This window comes from Oncorhynchus kisutch, linkage group LG27, assembly GCF_002021735.2.
Source record: "Oncorhynchus kisutch isolate 150728-3 linkage group LG27, Okis_V2, whole genome shotgun sequence".
NCBI lineage: Eukaryota > Metazoa > Chordata > Actinopteri > Salmoniformes > Salmonidae > Oncorhynchus > Oncorhynchus kisutch.
The window spans coordinates 38819690-38833924 of NC_034200.2; the positions used below are offsets into that span (position 1 = coordinate 38819690).

Genomic DNA, 14235 nt, shown 5'->3' on the forward strand with positions numbered 1-14235 from the left:
GAAATAATGTTGGTCAAAAAATACATCGACTTCATTTAGTTTTCTAGCAAGTTTGTTAGTTCCACCTGATGGAGTCTACCCACAATTCAGAGACCACTATGATGACACACCAAATTGATTTGATGGATGCTTTCGACTGCTTCTAATGCCTCGTAAGGGAAAGTAATCCAAAAGTTATGAAAGGTAATCAGATTACATTACTGATTTTCGGTAATCCAAAAGTTACGATACTGATTACAATTTGACAGGTAACTAGTAACTGTAATGGGCTACATTTAGAAAGTAGCCTACCCAAGCCCGACTATCTAACACCTAACATTGCCCTACATTACCTTGAAATACATGTTCAATCTTAGAGAACAAAGACCCTTTTAACAAGATGTCCCTCTGTCCCTGCAGGTGAGTTTGGCCGCCAGCTGGAGGAGAAGGAATCTCTGGTGTCTCAGCTGACCAGAGGCAAACAGGCCTTCACCCAGCAGGTAGAGGAACTGAAGAGGCAGATTGAAGAGGAGGTCAAGGTAAAGCAATTTTGAAATCTCAATGTGGCCCTCGAGACAAAGTGATTACCCATACCTGATATAGACGGTAACCAGGCCACCCTCAGAGACTTCTACTGTCATATGTTTTACTATCTCTCTTAGTCTATATATTTCACTCTTTGTCTCGGAAAGGCTAAAAACGCACTGGCCCACGGTGTCCAGTCTGCCCGCCATGACTGTGACCTCCTGAGGGAGCAGTTTGAGGAAGAGCAGGAGGCCAAGGCAGAGCTGCAACGCGGCATGTCCAAGGCCAACAGTGAGGTGGCTCAGTGGAGGACTAAGTATGAAACTGATGCCATCCAGCGCACAGAAGAGCTGGAGGAGTCCAAGTGAGTCGCACGGAACAGCAAACTCAAATATATGGTGTGGATAGTGAGTGGTAGGGAACTCTAAAATAAGGTCACGTTGAGATGTATTGTAACGTTTGTAAACCCTCTGTCGTCAAACAGGAAGAAGCTGGCCCAGCGTCTGCAGGAGGCTGAGGAGACCATTGAGGCGACCAACTCCAAGTGTGCCTCCCTGGAGAAGACCAAGCAGAGGCTGCAGGGAGAGGTGGAGGACCTCATGATTGACGTTGAGAGAGCAAACGCCATGGCCGCCAACCTAGACAAGAAGCAGAGGAACTTTGACAAGGTGAAAATTACAGTGATATTTTCTGTCTGCTGTATGATCAAATGTAGCATAACTCCACCATATGTCTGATTCAAAACTCTTCATCAAGACCTAATGAAAATCCCATTGATTTCCTTAGGTTCTGGCAGAGTGGAAGCAGAAGTATGAGGAAGGCCAGGCTGAGCTGGAAGGAGCTCAGAAGGAGGTTCGCTCAATGAGCACTGAACTCTTCAAGATGAAGAACTCCTACGAGGAGGCTCTGGATCATCTGGAGACTCTGAAGAGAGAGAACAAGAACCTGCAACGTGAGCATTTGACAGCAGTTCTATTGGGCTCATGTTTGACTAGTGTAAACATCAACATTTACATTTTTTTCAACTTATAATCGATATTCCTTTGAACAACACAAAGGAGTGGGGGCATTTAGATCTACAAGAACCTATGAAGTGCTGATTAATTCATGAATCAAATTGTATTTGTTACCTGCTTGGTAAAAAACAGGTGCTTACGGCCCTTCCCAACAATGCAGTGAGAAAACAAGGAAATAATAGTGAAGAAATAACATGAGGAATAAACGCACAATGAGTAACGATAACTATGTACACAAGACACCAGTACCGAGGTGGATGTGTAGATGTGTACATCGTTACACAGTAACCAATAGCTACCCAGACTTATGGCTTGGGGTAGAAGCTGTTTAGGGTCCTGTCTGTTCCAGACTTGATGCATTGGTACTGCTTGCCATGTGGTAGCAGAGAGAACAGTCAATGATTTGGGTGGCTGGAGTCTTTGACAATATTTAGGGCATTCCCTGGCTGGTATAGAGGTCCTCGATGGCAGGAAGCTCGGCCCCAGTAATTATTATGATTCAATGTCAACTTCATTGCATTGACAATACCCACTGAAAATCTCCCAAGTCTAAACTGCTCCTGTGTTTGTGTGTGCAGAGGAGATCGGTGACCTAACTGAGCAGATCGGAGAGACTGGCAAGAGCATCCATGAGCTGGAGAAGGCCAAGAAAACTGTGGAGACAGAGAAGTCTGAGATCCAGACCGCTCTGGAGGAGGCTGAGGTACAAACTACAGCTGTTTGATGGGAAAAGCAGTGTTCATTTGATCATTTGGATCCCCATGAGCTTTTGCAGAACCATCAGCTAATTTTCCTGGGGTCCACAAAAAACACAAGACAACAAGTAACAAAACACTGATAGACAAGGACAGTCACACAAATGTAAAATACGATATACAAACAATACAACTAAAGTGGTACACTAGCCAACGCCAGCTACAGTCCCACACTCCCTGTATTGGTGTTTATTGTAGTCATATATATTTCATTCCTTGTGTTATACACATCCAAATGTATTGAACACAATTGGCCTGACTGCTTCTCTTTGTCCAGGGAACACTGGAGCACGAGGAATCCAAGATTCTGCGCGTGCAGCTGGAGCTGAACCAGATCAAGGGTGAGGTGGACAGGAAGCTGGCTGAGAAGGACGAGGAGATGGAGCAGATCAAGAGGAACAGCCAGAGGATGGTTGACTCCATGCAGAGCACCCTGGATTCTGAGGTCAGGAGCAGGAATGATGCCCTGAGGGTGAAGAAGAAAATGGAGGGAGACCTGAACGAGATGGAGGTTCAGCTGAGCCACTCCAACAGGCAGGCCGCTGAGGCCCAGAAACAGCTGAGGAACGTCCAGGGACAGCTCAAGGTAAAGGGACTGGGATATCAGGCAAAAAAATCTGAAGGTTGGGGAGAGATTTGTTTGTGAATCTGTAGGAATGAATAGAACAGAGAAATTGAATTGTGTTGACTAATATAGTGTAGAAAGGTAGAGATATTGGGGAAATTCTTATCAAATAACATTTTTTTCACTGACCCTATAACCTCTACTTCCACAACTCCTAATGAACCCATGTCATTGTGAACCCCAGGATGCCCTGTTGCACCTTGATGACGCCGTCCGCGCCGCAGATGACATGAAGGAGCAGGCAGCCATGGTGGAGCGCAGGAACGGTCTGATGGTGGCTGAAATCGAGGAGCTGAGAGTTGCTCTGGAGCAGACAGAGAGAGGCCGCAAAGTGGCTGAGACGGAGCTGGTAGACGCCAGCGAGCGTGTTGGACTGCTGCACTCCCAGGTATGGGTCAAAATCAGTTTCTAATGAAACTCAACCAAGCATACCGTTTCTGCCTTGTTACCTGAAAGTTGTCTTGAGAGTCGCATGTTGTTTCTTACTTCTCCTCCAGAACATCAGCCTTCTGAACTCCAAGAAGAAGCTGGAGTCTGACCTGGTGCAGGTGCAGGGAGAGGTGGAAGACATTGTCCAGGAGGCCAGGAATGCAGAGGAGAAGGCCAAGAAGGCCATCACTGACGTGAGTCCTTATGTTCAATTGCATTCACTTGACTTGTATCCAAAGACCAATGCTATCTGGGATGGTTTAACAGAACAAAGATCTCAGAGGAACGTTTTGATTGGTGCCAAATGGTGCATAAATTAAATAAACTACGATTCCAGGCGGCCATGATGGCTGAGGAGCTGAAGAAGGAGCAGGACACCAGCTCTCACCTGGAGAGGATGAAGAAGAACCTGGAGGTCACAGTCAAGGACCTGCAGCACCGTCTGGATGAGGCTGAGAATCTGGCCATGAAGGGAGGCAAGAAGCAGCTCCAGAAACTGGAGTCCAGGGTGAGTTAACAGCAGGGTGGATTAGGGTGGATTGAAATACTGATTGCTGGAAATGTATTTAATCATGCAAATACACAGGAACATTGTGTAATGACTTTCTCTCAATAACCCACATAGATAATGAAAATGTATCATTACAGATCCCTTTAATTAAAATTGTGAAAGAACAGAAAACAATTGTGCCTCCTGGACTGGGTAGAAGAATATACCTCTGTTGTACTAAGATTTGTTACATCTGATTTCACCACCACAAACAAACGCCTTTAATCCATAAAGGTGCGTGAGCTCGAGACTGATGTGGAGGCTGAGCAGAGAAGAAGTGTAGATGCGGTCAAGGGAGTCCGCAAGTATGAGCGCAAAGTCAAGGAGCTCACCTACCAGGTAACAGAAAGTGCCTTCATCCCAAACTTGACACTAACACAGACAGGTTTGTGTATAAAACTATGGGGCATTGATTCTTTGAACTTGTCCCACAGACTGAGGAGGATAAGAAGAATGTTGTCAGACTTCAGGACCTGGTAGATAAGCTGCAGATGAAAGTCAAGGCCTACAAGAGGCAGGCTGAGGAAGCGGTGAGTCACATACTTTGTCAGTATACATTGGTAAACAATTTTCTCCCCTTGTAGACATTACAACCCTTAATATCCAGACAGTTTAGTTTAGGCTTTAACCAATGCCTCGCAAAGAAGAGCACTGATTGGTAGATGGGTAAAAAAATTTGCAAAGGAATTAACATTTTATACTGGAATGCTTTTCATCTGCAAGTACTGGGGAGTATTTCAGGGTGAAGAAAAAACGGAATGTAGATAAGAACAGGCAAAATCCTAGAGAAAAAAACAGATTCAGTCTGCTTTTCAACAGACACTGGAAGACAAATTAATATTTCAGCTCGACAATAACCTAAAACACAAGGACACATCTACACTTGAGTTTCTTACCAAGAAAACAGGGAATGTTCCGGAGTGGCCTAGTAAGGAAACTAAAGGAAAGGAGGAACGGTGATATCAGGTGTGGCTAAAGTTGTTCATGGCCCAAATTCACCCTGTGAATGGGAGGATTTCCATCCCACTCGCCATCCACTTCTTTCGGTGTAGGTGGACCAGGAGTGGGGGATAATCTCCACCTTTGAATTTTGTCTGCTTTCAGCCATATTGATCGCTAAAATGGGCTACAAAAGCAACAAAAAAAACGAGTCTATCGTTCCGGACCTGTACAGGCCTTCAGTTTATTCACTTAACTAATTTTTTTTTTAACAGCCTATAAATTAAGATAAAATAGCTTACAGACAAATACTCGCACCAAACACATTCTTTAAACAGACACACTCATCCAGAGAAATTAGGGTTATGTGCCTTGCTCAAGGGAACACTGACAGACTTTCACCTAGTTGTCTGGGGGGTTTCAAACCAGCAACCTTTCGATTACTGGCCCTACGCTCTTAACCGCTAGGCTATCTGTGGCTCAGTGTTATCTGTGGCGTAGCATTAACTGTGGGTAGCTAATGAGAAGGATTTTTGACTTATATCTTCTTGAAAAATGATGGCGAGACTTTAAAAATGTTTGTATGGCAATGATCAACATCCAAATGGACAGATCTTGAAGAATTATGAAAGTATTGCACAATCCAGAGATTTAGACATAAAGACACAAAGACACAGCTAAAGATGTGAATACCTATCTAGTCCTGATATAGTTTTTATTTATTTATTTTTTATTCATACCAATGTTTTTCTTTTAAATTGTTCTTCTACTTTGGTATTATAGAGTATGTTTTGTAGATCGTTGACAACAACAAAACGAATTTAAATCCATTTTAATCTGAATTTGTAACACTATAAAATGTGATGTTATCCAAGGGGGTGTGAATACTTGTTTTAGACACCGAACATCCCTGGAGGCAGTGGTTTGATCCCTCATTTCACCACTCATTCTCTCTGCTGGATCCTCTATCTCCCTATATACATTGTTATCCTAAATCTGTCAACAACAAAAAACATTGAAATACCTTTTAAGAAAAAAACATATTCATTTGCTACCTGAAGCTTCAAACTTTGAACGCTGATTTTATGCTCCCCCTCTCTTTTCCGCAACCAGGAGGAACAAGCCAACGGCCACATGTCTAAGTTCAGGAAGGTTCAGCATGAGCTGGAGGAGGCTGAGGAGCGTGCTGACATCGCTGAGTCTCAAGTCAACAAGCTCAGAGCCAAGACCCGTGACACTGGAAAGGTACAGAGTTGCTACTAAACCTAAACCTGTTCAAATATGGCCACATCATCACCACTTATGAGTCGGTCCTCACAGAGGTCAATACCAAACTTTTACACTCACTAAAATGTATTTAAGATCTCTAAGAACCACATTTCAGGTAGGGTCAAAATAGATGAATTCAAAATAAGATGGTACTTCAACATTGAAAATCAAAGCTCAGCACTGAGCCTTTAATGCTTCACCCATTACATTATTTCTAACTGTTCATATATTCATATATTTTACATGTGCATTATTAATACTCATCCATTATTTTCTTTCTGTCTTCCTTACAGGGCAAAGAAGTTGCTGAATAAACAAGACCAAAGTCTTACATCATTTTCCTGTGTTGCATAAAATATGATTTTCACGGTGAAATGTTTAACTTGGATTAAAAACGTGTCGGCTTACATACTCTTTGTGACTGTGGACTCATTACTCAACAAACACATGTAGGCCTACATTTACACTTTTGTGACTGTGGGGAAAAAAACTGTATTGGAATACTCGTTGAAACGACTTAGTATCTCATTTGAATAACTTAATTAAAAAAAATACTTTGTAAAAAAAAAAAAGTTTAAATGAGATACTAAGTCGTTTTTTTTTGTGGCAACCGAATAGTCAATTGAAAATTAAAAAAGTGCCAGTGATACCCAGAGCTTGTGGCTGAGCAGTACCAGAGCGATATTGGAGTGGGAGACACCATTTAATTTTTTTATCCACTCGAATTACGCTCTGCTCCTCCTACATTCGCCCACTTATATACTCAGGCATTCAAAAGCAGCCCTTCTTTAGGCTTAAAAAAAAACTGTCAATGAATGATCATATCAATGGATGGACTCAGTAAATGAATGGCTGCAGCAACAATACAGTCTGAGAAGCTGCAATAACAAATGAGGCATAAATTAGACAAAATCATGTTTAAGTCGTTCAAACTACTTAGTATCTTGTTTGAACGACTTAGTATCCCATTTTAAATGTATTTTTCTACTAAGTCGTTCAAACGAGAATTCGCAATTTAAATTGCCTTGGGAATCTGGTCTCCCGTCATCAGATTATTCATATCATAAAATTTTACTTTCAAAAAAGCAATCTGGGGATTCTAACAACGAAGCGGTCACCCCAACGAAGCGGTCACCCCAACAAAGCGGTCACGCCAACAAAGCGGTCACCCCAACAAAGCGGTCACCCCAATGAAGCGATCACCTTTTTTGGTAAACAGCTGAGGGATGAGCCTGGAAAAATGTTACCACTCAAATTCATAGCTATGTAACTGTAACGGTTTTCGTAGGTGGAAGAAGGTGAGGACCAAAGCGCAGCGTGGTAAGTGTTCATGATTATTTAATAGAACACTGAATGACAAAAACAAGAGAACGAAATGAAACCGAAACAGTTCTGTCTGGTGCAGACACAAAACAGAAAACAGAAAATAACTACCCACAAATCCTAGTGGGAAAACAGGCTGCCTAAGTATGGTTCTCAATCAGAGACAACGATCGACAGCTGCCTCTGATTGGGAACCATACCAGGCCAAACACAGAAATACCAAACCTAGAACAAAAAACATAGAATGCCCACACCAATTCACGCCCTGACCAAACTAAAGTCATAAAGAAGGAACTAAGGCCAGGATGTGACAGATGGATGCAAGAACTGACCAGCAATAACATAAAAATGATTGTTTTTACCCTTTACACTTGGAGGAAATTGGCCAATATCACTTGTCAAACTCATTCCACAGAGGGCCGAGTTTCTGCAGGTTTTCATTCCTCTCTTGTACTTGATTGATGAATTAAGGTCACTAATTAGAAAGGAAATTCTCTCACTTGGTTGTCTAGGGATTAATTGAAAGGAAAAATCCGCAGACACTCGGCCCTCCATGGAATGAGTTTGACACCATTGGTCTATAAGGACAGGCCACAATTGAAATGTTTCATAAATATATGTATAATGAGAGAAGCATTTGCATAACCATGGTAGCAATTGAAAGGGCACTCTTTGGAGATTGTGGGGTTCTCAGGAAACAGACCAGATTTGTCACATTACGTGCACATTCATCTCTCGTGGACAGACTATGTCAACATAAATGGTAATTGAGCATCTGACCAAATTACGTGAGATTACGTGAGATTTAACTGACTATAAATGGGAAAAATTACAAACGTGATGTTGGTTTAGCATTAGCCAATTTGCATTTCCAATAGATTTTTCGGCAGATATACACTTCCAGAAAGTGGTCATTTCTGTTCCTCCTTGACCTCGAAGAAGGTTTATGAGAGGGTGATGGTGTCAACAAGGGCCATACGCAGTTCCTCAAACTCGGTTCAAATGCTGCTCCTCAAAACAGTAATACTGGGAGGGGAAAAGAGATAGGCGTATTTAATAGACAGACTCAATATGGAGGTCAATGTCTAAGATGACATTTATGTCAGGAGTCCACGCACCAAGCACAAAAACATGAGATGAAGCTGTATATGAGCTGCGGTACTTACCCAGAAAGTATTGCAGACTGATGATCAATGAAGAGATGATGAAATTTCCTTTGGAAAAATTGTTGCATTTGCTGTTTTGTTGATGGTGGTGGAAAACATTCTCTCTGGCAATGCTACAGAATCTCCTATAAGTGTTCAATTGGGATCTGGTGACACAGACACCCTTTAAACCCCCTATGCTCCTTTGAGACTCTTATTTTCAAGTCACTGAGATCTCTTCTTTTATCAGTGGTAGCTAAAATAATAGGAAACTGACCCGAAGCATGATGGGAAGTTAATTGCTTAATTAACCAAGGAAGCACACCTGCTTCCCCAAAAAATTTTGTATCCCTTATTTACTCAAGTGTTTCCGTTATTTTGGCATTTTACCTGTATCTTCCCCTAGGAGGTGGTATAATTGTATTCCAAATTATTCAAAGCTGTAATGGCCTGTCAAAAGTAATAACCTCGGTGGAATGAAAACAATAATTTAGGAAATGTTCTTAAATCTTTCTTTTACTTTGAAAATGTGGAGTAGGTTGTGTAGTTTGGTATAAATTCTTTAATTTAGTCCATTTTAAAGGTAACAACATTTGAAAACTGTTCAAAAGGTGTTTCGACTTTTACTCGGTACTGTATAACATTTACATCTCTACAAAGTGATCAAATTTATATGCAGGACCAATACATGCGTGTTGTGTTGCCTTCTGACAGTGTTACAGGTGCTTCTACACCTGCATTGCTTGCTGTTTGGGGTTTTAGGCTGGGTTTCTGTACAGCACTTTGAGATATCAGCTGATGTACGAAGGGCTATATAAATAAATTTGATTTGAAATTTGATTTGTTACGGCCATAGAAATAAAGCGAGTAGGACAGTCTTGGAACCTCTGATCTTGGCAATTTGACTGGTGACCTCATGGGTACACATAAAATAGCTGGAATTGTAATGTATACACAATGTGTAATTTTTGAAATGTGGTTTTGCATCAGTCACTCAATAAGCCCATGTCAGCTAAAAATGTATTAGACTTGTAAATTAGTCTAACGGCAAGCTACAGTATCTCAACTTGTAGTATGTCGAATCACATTAAAAGCTGCAAACATTTGCCTCCATCCTATAGCAAAAAGTGTCGAATTTTAATTTATTTAATTTAACCTTTATTTAACTAGTCACGTCAGTTAAGAACAAATTCTTATTTACAATGACGGCCTACCTCAGCTAAACCTGGACAACGCTGGGCCAATTGTCAACCGCCCCATCACGGCTGGCTGTGATACAGCCTGGAATCAAACCAGGGTCTGTAGTGATGCCTCTAGCACTGAGATGCAGATCACTGCACCACTCGGGAGCCCTTTAAGAAACGGCAACATTTTCTCTATTCTCCATGGCAAAATTTGGAGGGATTCTGTAAATATGGAGACAACTGGAAAAGGATGGATGAGATTGACCTGCGTGCCTACATAGGGCTGCTACTCTTAGCGGGTGTGTATAGGTCCTGAGGCGAAGCTACATGTAGTCTCTGGGATGCAGAGAGTGGAAGGGCGATTGTCCGTGCCACGATGCCACTGAAAGTCTTTCACACTTTCTCAAGAATACCACGATTTGATAACCGTGAGTCAAGACCTGCAAGATGTGTGAGAGACAAACTGGCGGCCATAAGAGAGGTCTGGGAGAAGTGGGTGGAGCGTCTGCCATACCACTACAACCCTGGGCCTGAAGTAACAGTGGATGAGCAACTGATTCATTTCATAGGTACATTTTTAAATGTCATATCTGTAACGTAAGTGATTTTCATTGTAAGTGATTTTCTTCACTTGCTATAAACTCAGCCAGCAGCTCCTGAGGAGGAAGATCACCATAGTTGGCACAGCTAGAGAGAACAAGCCTGAGCTCCCCCCTGCACTCCTCACAACAAGGGGGAGAGAGGCCTTCTTATCAAAGTTTGCCTTCATCCCCACCACCACTCTAGTTTCTTACCTCCCAAAGAGGAACAAGAATGTGGTCCTCCTGAGCACATTGCACAAAACAGCTCAGATCAGGGATCGTGAGGACAGGAAGCCAGCCATCATCCTGGACTACAACCACAACAAAGGAGCCATGAACAACCTGGACAAGGTGATTGGAACTTACAGCTGCAGGAGGATGACTGCCCGCTGGCCCCTGATCATCTTTCATAGCATCAATGATGTGTCCTCATACAATGCCTTCATGATATGGAACAAGATCAGCCCTATCTGGATGCCTGATAAGCGGAACTAGAGGAGGGTGTTCCTGGAGCAGCTGGGAAAGGCACTTGTAACCTCACACATTCAAAGACGGGGGTGCCTCCCCCGCACAGCAGCCTCTGCAGCGCTTGTGAAAGCTGTTCAGGAGGCTTTAACTTGTCCTGATCCACCTGAGGCTGCAGCTGGGGCAGGCAAGAGGAGGAGATGCCAATTCTGTCCCCAAAAGAAGGACTGTAAAACAAATACTATATGCTGCACATGTGAGAAATACATCTGCAAAGTCCATGCACACACACTTACATACTGTCCTTCATGTGCTAATTAGAGTTGATTGATTTATGTTCTTCACGTTTCTGTTTTGCATCTATTATCTTACTTTATTCTTAGTTATTGATGTTGTTTATACACTTTATGGGTGGGGCAGTGGTTAAAAAAAGGGAGAAGACTAGTATTTTGTAGTTGAATTCTACATTGTAGAATATATAAGAATATGTCAATATGTTGCCAAACAAGTTCAAGACTGTTATTGTTTCCATTCAATAAAATGCTAAAAGTACTATCTCTTGCTAAAAAAATTATGTTTACACCTATGCAATACCTTTAGCAATAATAATAATAATAATAAACCTCTACTTTAGTAAATAAAACAATTATGACTGGTGTGTTGTAATAAAAACAAGGGGTTCACTGATTAAATGCAGTCATTCTGCACTCCAATTTGCTCCAACAGATCCACAGATGATGCAATCTCTATTGCATTCAACACTGCCCTTTCCCACCTGTACAAAATCAACACCTATGTGAGAATGTTATTCATTGTCTACAGCTCAGCATTCAACACCACAGTGAACTCAAAAGCTCATCACTAAGCTAAGGATCCTGGGACTAAACACCTCCCTCTGCAACTGGATCCTGGACTTCCTGACGGGCCACCCCCAGGTGGTAAGGGTAGGTAACAACACATCCACCACGCTGATCCTCAACACGGGGGCCCCTCAGGGGTGCGTGCTCAGTCCCCTTCTGTACTCCCTGTTCAGTCATGACTGCATGGCCAGGCACAACTCCAACACCATCATTAAGTTTACTGTTGACGCACACCCCCATTATCATCAACGGGGCTGCAGTGGAGCAGTTGGAGAACTTTTGTTCACATCACCAACAAACTATCATGGTCCAAACACACTAAGACAGTTGTGAAGAGGCACGACAATGCCTATTCCCCCTCAGGAGACTGAAAATATTTGGCATGTGTCCTCAGATCCTCAAAAGGTTCTACAGCTGCACCATCGAGAGCATCCTGACTGGTTGCATCACTGCCTGGTATGTCAACTGCTCAGCCTCCGACTGCAAGGCACTACAGTGGATCGTGCGTACGGCCCTGTACATCACCCGGGCCAAGCTTCCTGCCATCCAGGACTTTTATACCAGGCGGTGTCAGAGGAAGGCCATACAAATTGGCAAAAGTCTCCTGAGACCCTAGTCATAGACTGTTCTCTCTGCTTCCACGCGACAAGTGGTACCGGAGCGCCAACAGCTTCTACCCCCAAGCCATAAGACTCCTGAAAGGGCTACCCAGACCCCTCTTTTATCCTGCTGCTGCTACTCTCTGTTTATTATCTTTGCATGGACACTTTAACTCTACCTACATGTACATATTACCTCAATTACCTCAACTAACTTGTGCCCCCGCACATTGACTCTATACTGGTACCCCTGTATATAGCCTCGCTATTGTTATTTTACTTATGCTGTTTAATTATTTTTTACTTTTAACAGGTTTTTCTTCTTAACTTCTTAAAGCATTGTTGGTTAAAACTTCGTAATGATCCGCCCCCTTTTTTTTATTTTTATGTTCACAAAAATGACCCAAATCTAACTGCCTGTAGCTCAGGATCTGAAGCAAAGATATGCATATTCTTGATACCATTTGAAAGGAAACACTTTGAAGTTTTTGGGGAAAAAAGTAGGTAATACAGTAGATAAGATAAGATAAGTAGAGTAGATAATACAAAGAAAAGAATATACATTTTTAAAAGTATTTTTTTTACCATCATCTTTGAAATGCAAGAGAAAGGACATAATGTATTCTTTCAGCCCAGGCACAATTTAGATTTTTGGATGGCAGCAGTGTATGTGCAAAGTTTTAGACTGATCAAATGAACCATTGCATTTCATTTTTAAAAAATTATCAAGTGTGCCTAATTAGTTTATTAATACATTTTCCAGTTCATAATTGTGTACTCTCCTCAAACATAAGACTAAAATACAATAGAATACAGTATATACATATGAGATGAAGAAAGCAGAAATATGTCAACATTATTAGAGTGACTAGTGATCCATTATTAAAGTGGCCAGTGATTTCAAGTCTATGTATATGGGGCGGCAGCCTCTAAGGTGCAGGGTTACCTAGTGGATTTGGGCTAATCACTTACCCTGCCTCTTCCAAACGCTTGGCTAGGATGAGTCCCCTGCTCCCCCAGACGCTTGTGTTCCAACAGCTGCAGCTGAAGGGATGGTGTGGGCTTCCCAGTTTTATTGATGCTCTCTCTTATGGCCTTTACTTTTCTTGTCCTCGACTGCATCTTCTTACAATCGGTGTTGTCTTGACATTTGAAAGTCTAAAAATAAAGCTGTCTAAAAAAGAAACATGTATTAATGGACATTTCAGGTCTTTATCCGCTGGTGCTCAAAATGGCAACAAAACAATAAAGAAATGCTATATTACTTATATTGATTAATATATTGATTATATTATAGATATATTGTTGTGGAAGCTGGATGTATTTCTCTCAGATGGGCTGTTCGTTTAGGTTTTCTTCAGTGGGCCTGTTTAACTTGGGTTTCTTGCACAAAATGTATTGTTATCTGGACTATATTAGGGGCCTAAATAAATAAAATGGGCCGGTGTGGGGGCCTTGAGGAAAACTACGGCCCGATGTGTTTGAAATGCCATGGCTGGTCCCAGTCCGCCCCTTGACACACCCATTTCTGAACATGACCATATTGGGCTTGTAAATAATTTGTTGCTATTGTAACTCTGACTGTAATGGGATCAAATTGGAGTTTGAAGAACAGCTCAGCAGATGTGGTTTGATACCATCTCCATGACACAGGGTCATAAAACAATCCTAAACAGCTTAAGGCTGCATGTATTTCTGACATCCAGTTTCGGGAACATGGCCATTGGCCAAGGAAAAGGTCACTGTCAGGGGGGTAAAAAACAACCAGATCAGTTGTTTTGTGGATCCATGCCACAGCATGTGACATTTCAAATCCAGATTTAGATGTTTGCGACTTGTGGCATTTGAATGGATGAAATCATGTAAAAAAAATGCTGACATGAGCCAAGGCGTTGGGGTGTCTCAGGCAAACTCCTGTCTGTGGCGATAAAAACTACTTTGCGAGACGCACAGACCAGGGGCTCGATTCAATCTGTATCACAGAACATATG

General features: G+C 42.1%; 1 protein-coding gene across 2 annotated transcripts in view; it reads left to right on the top strand.

Moving 5' to 3' along the window:
* The window catches only part of LOC109871900 (myosin heavy chain, fast skeletal muscle-like), a 67651-nt gene that overhangs the window by 15640 nt on the left and 37776 nt on the right, over positions 1-14235 (top strand). The window contains exons 27-39 of one of the 2 annotated variants that reach the window (XM_031806368.1): positions 400-518; positions 672-868; positions 989-1172; positions 1291-1456; positions 2099-2223; positions 2553-2861; positions 3085-3288; positions 3398-3523; positions 3667-3837; positions 4114-4218; positions 4314-4409; positions 5932-6063; positions 6381-6501. The exons of the other annotated variant lie outside the window; for it this stretch is intronic. Coding sequence (XP_031662228.1) covers positions 400-518; positions 672-868; positions 989-1172; positions 1291-1456; positions 2099-2223; positions 2553-2861; positions 3085-3288; positions 3398-3523; positions 3667-3837; positions 4114-4218; positions 4314-4409; positions 5932-6063; positions 6381-6401 — 1955 coding nt within the window. The 3' untranslated portion in view covers positions 6402-6501. Of the gene's footprint in view, positions 1-399; positions 519-671; positions 869-988; positions 1173-1290; positions 1457-2098; positions 2224-2552; positions 2862-3084; positions 3289-3397; positions 3524-3666; positions 3838-4113; positions 4219-4313; positions 4410-5931; positions 6064-6380; positions 6502-14235 lie in introns of those variants that run through there. 2 annotated transcript variants of the gene reach the window in all.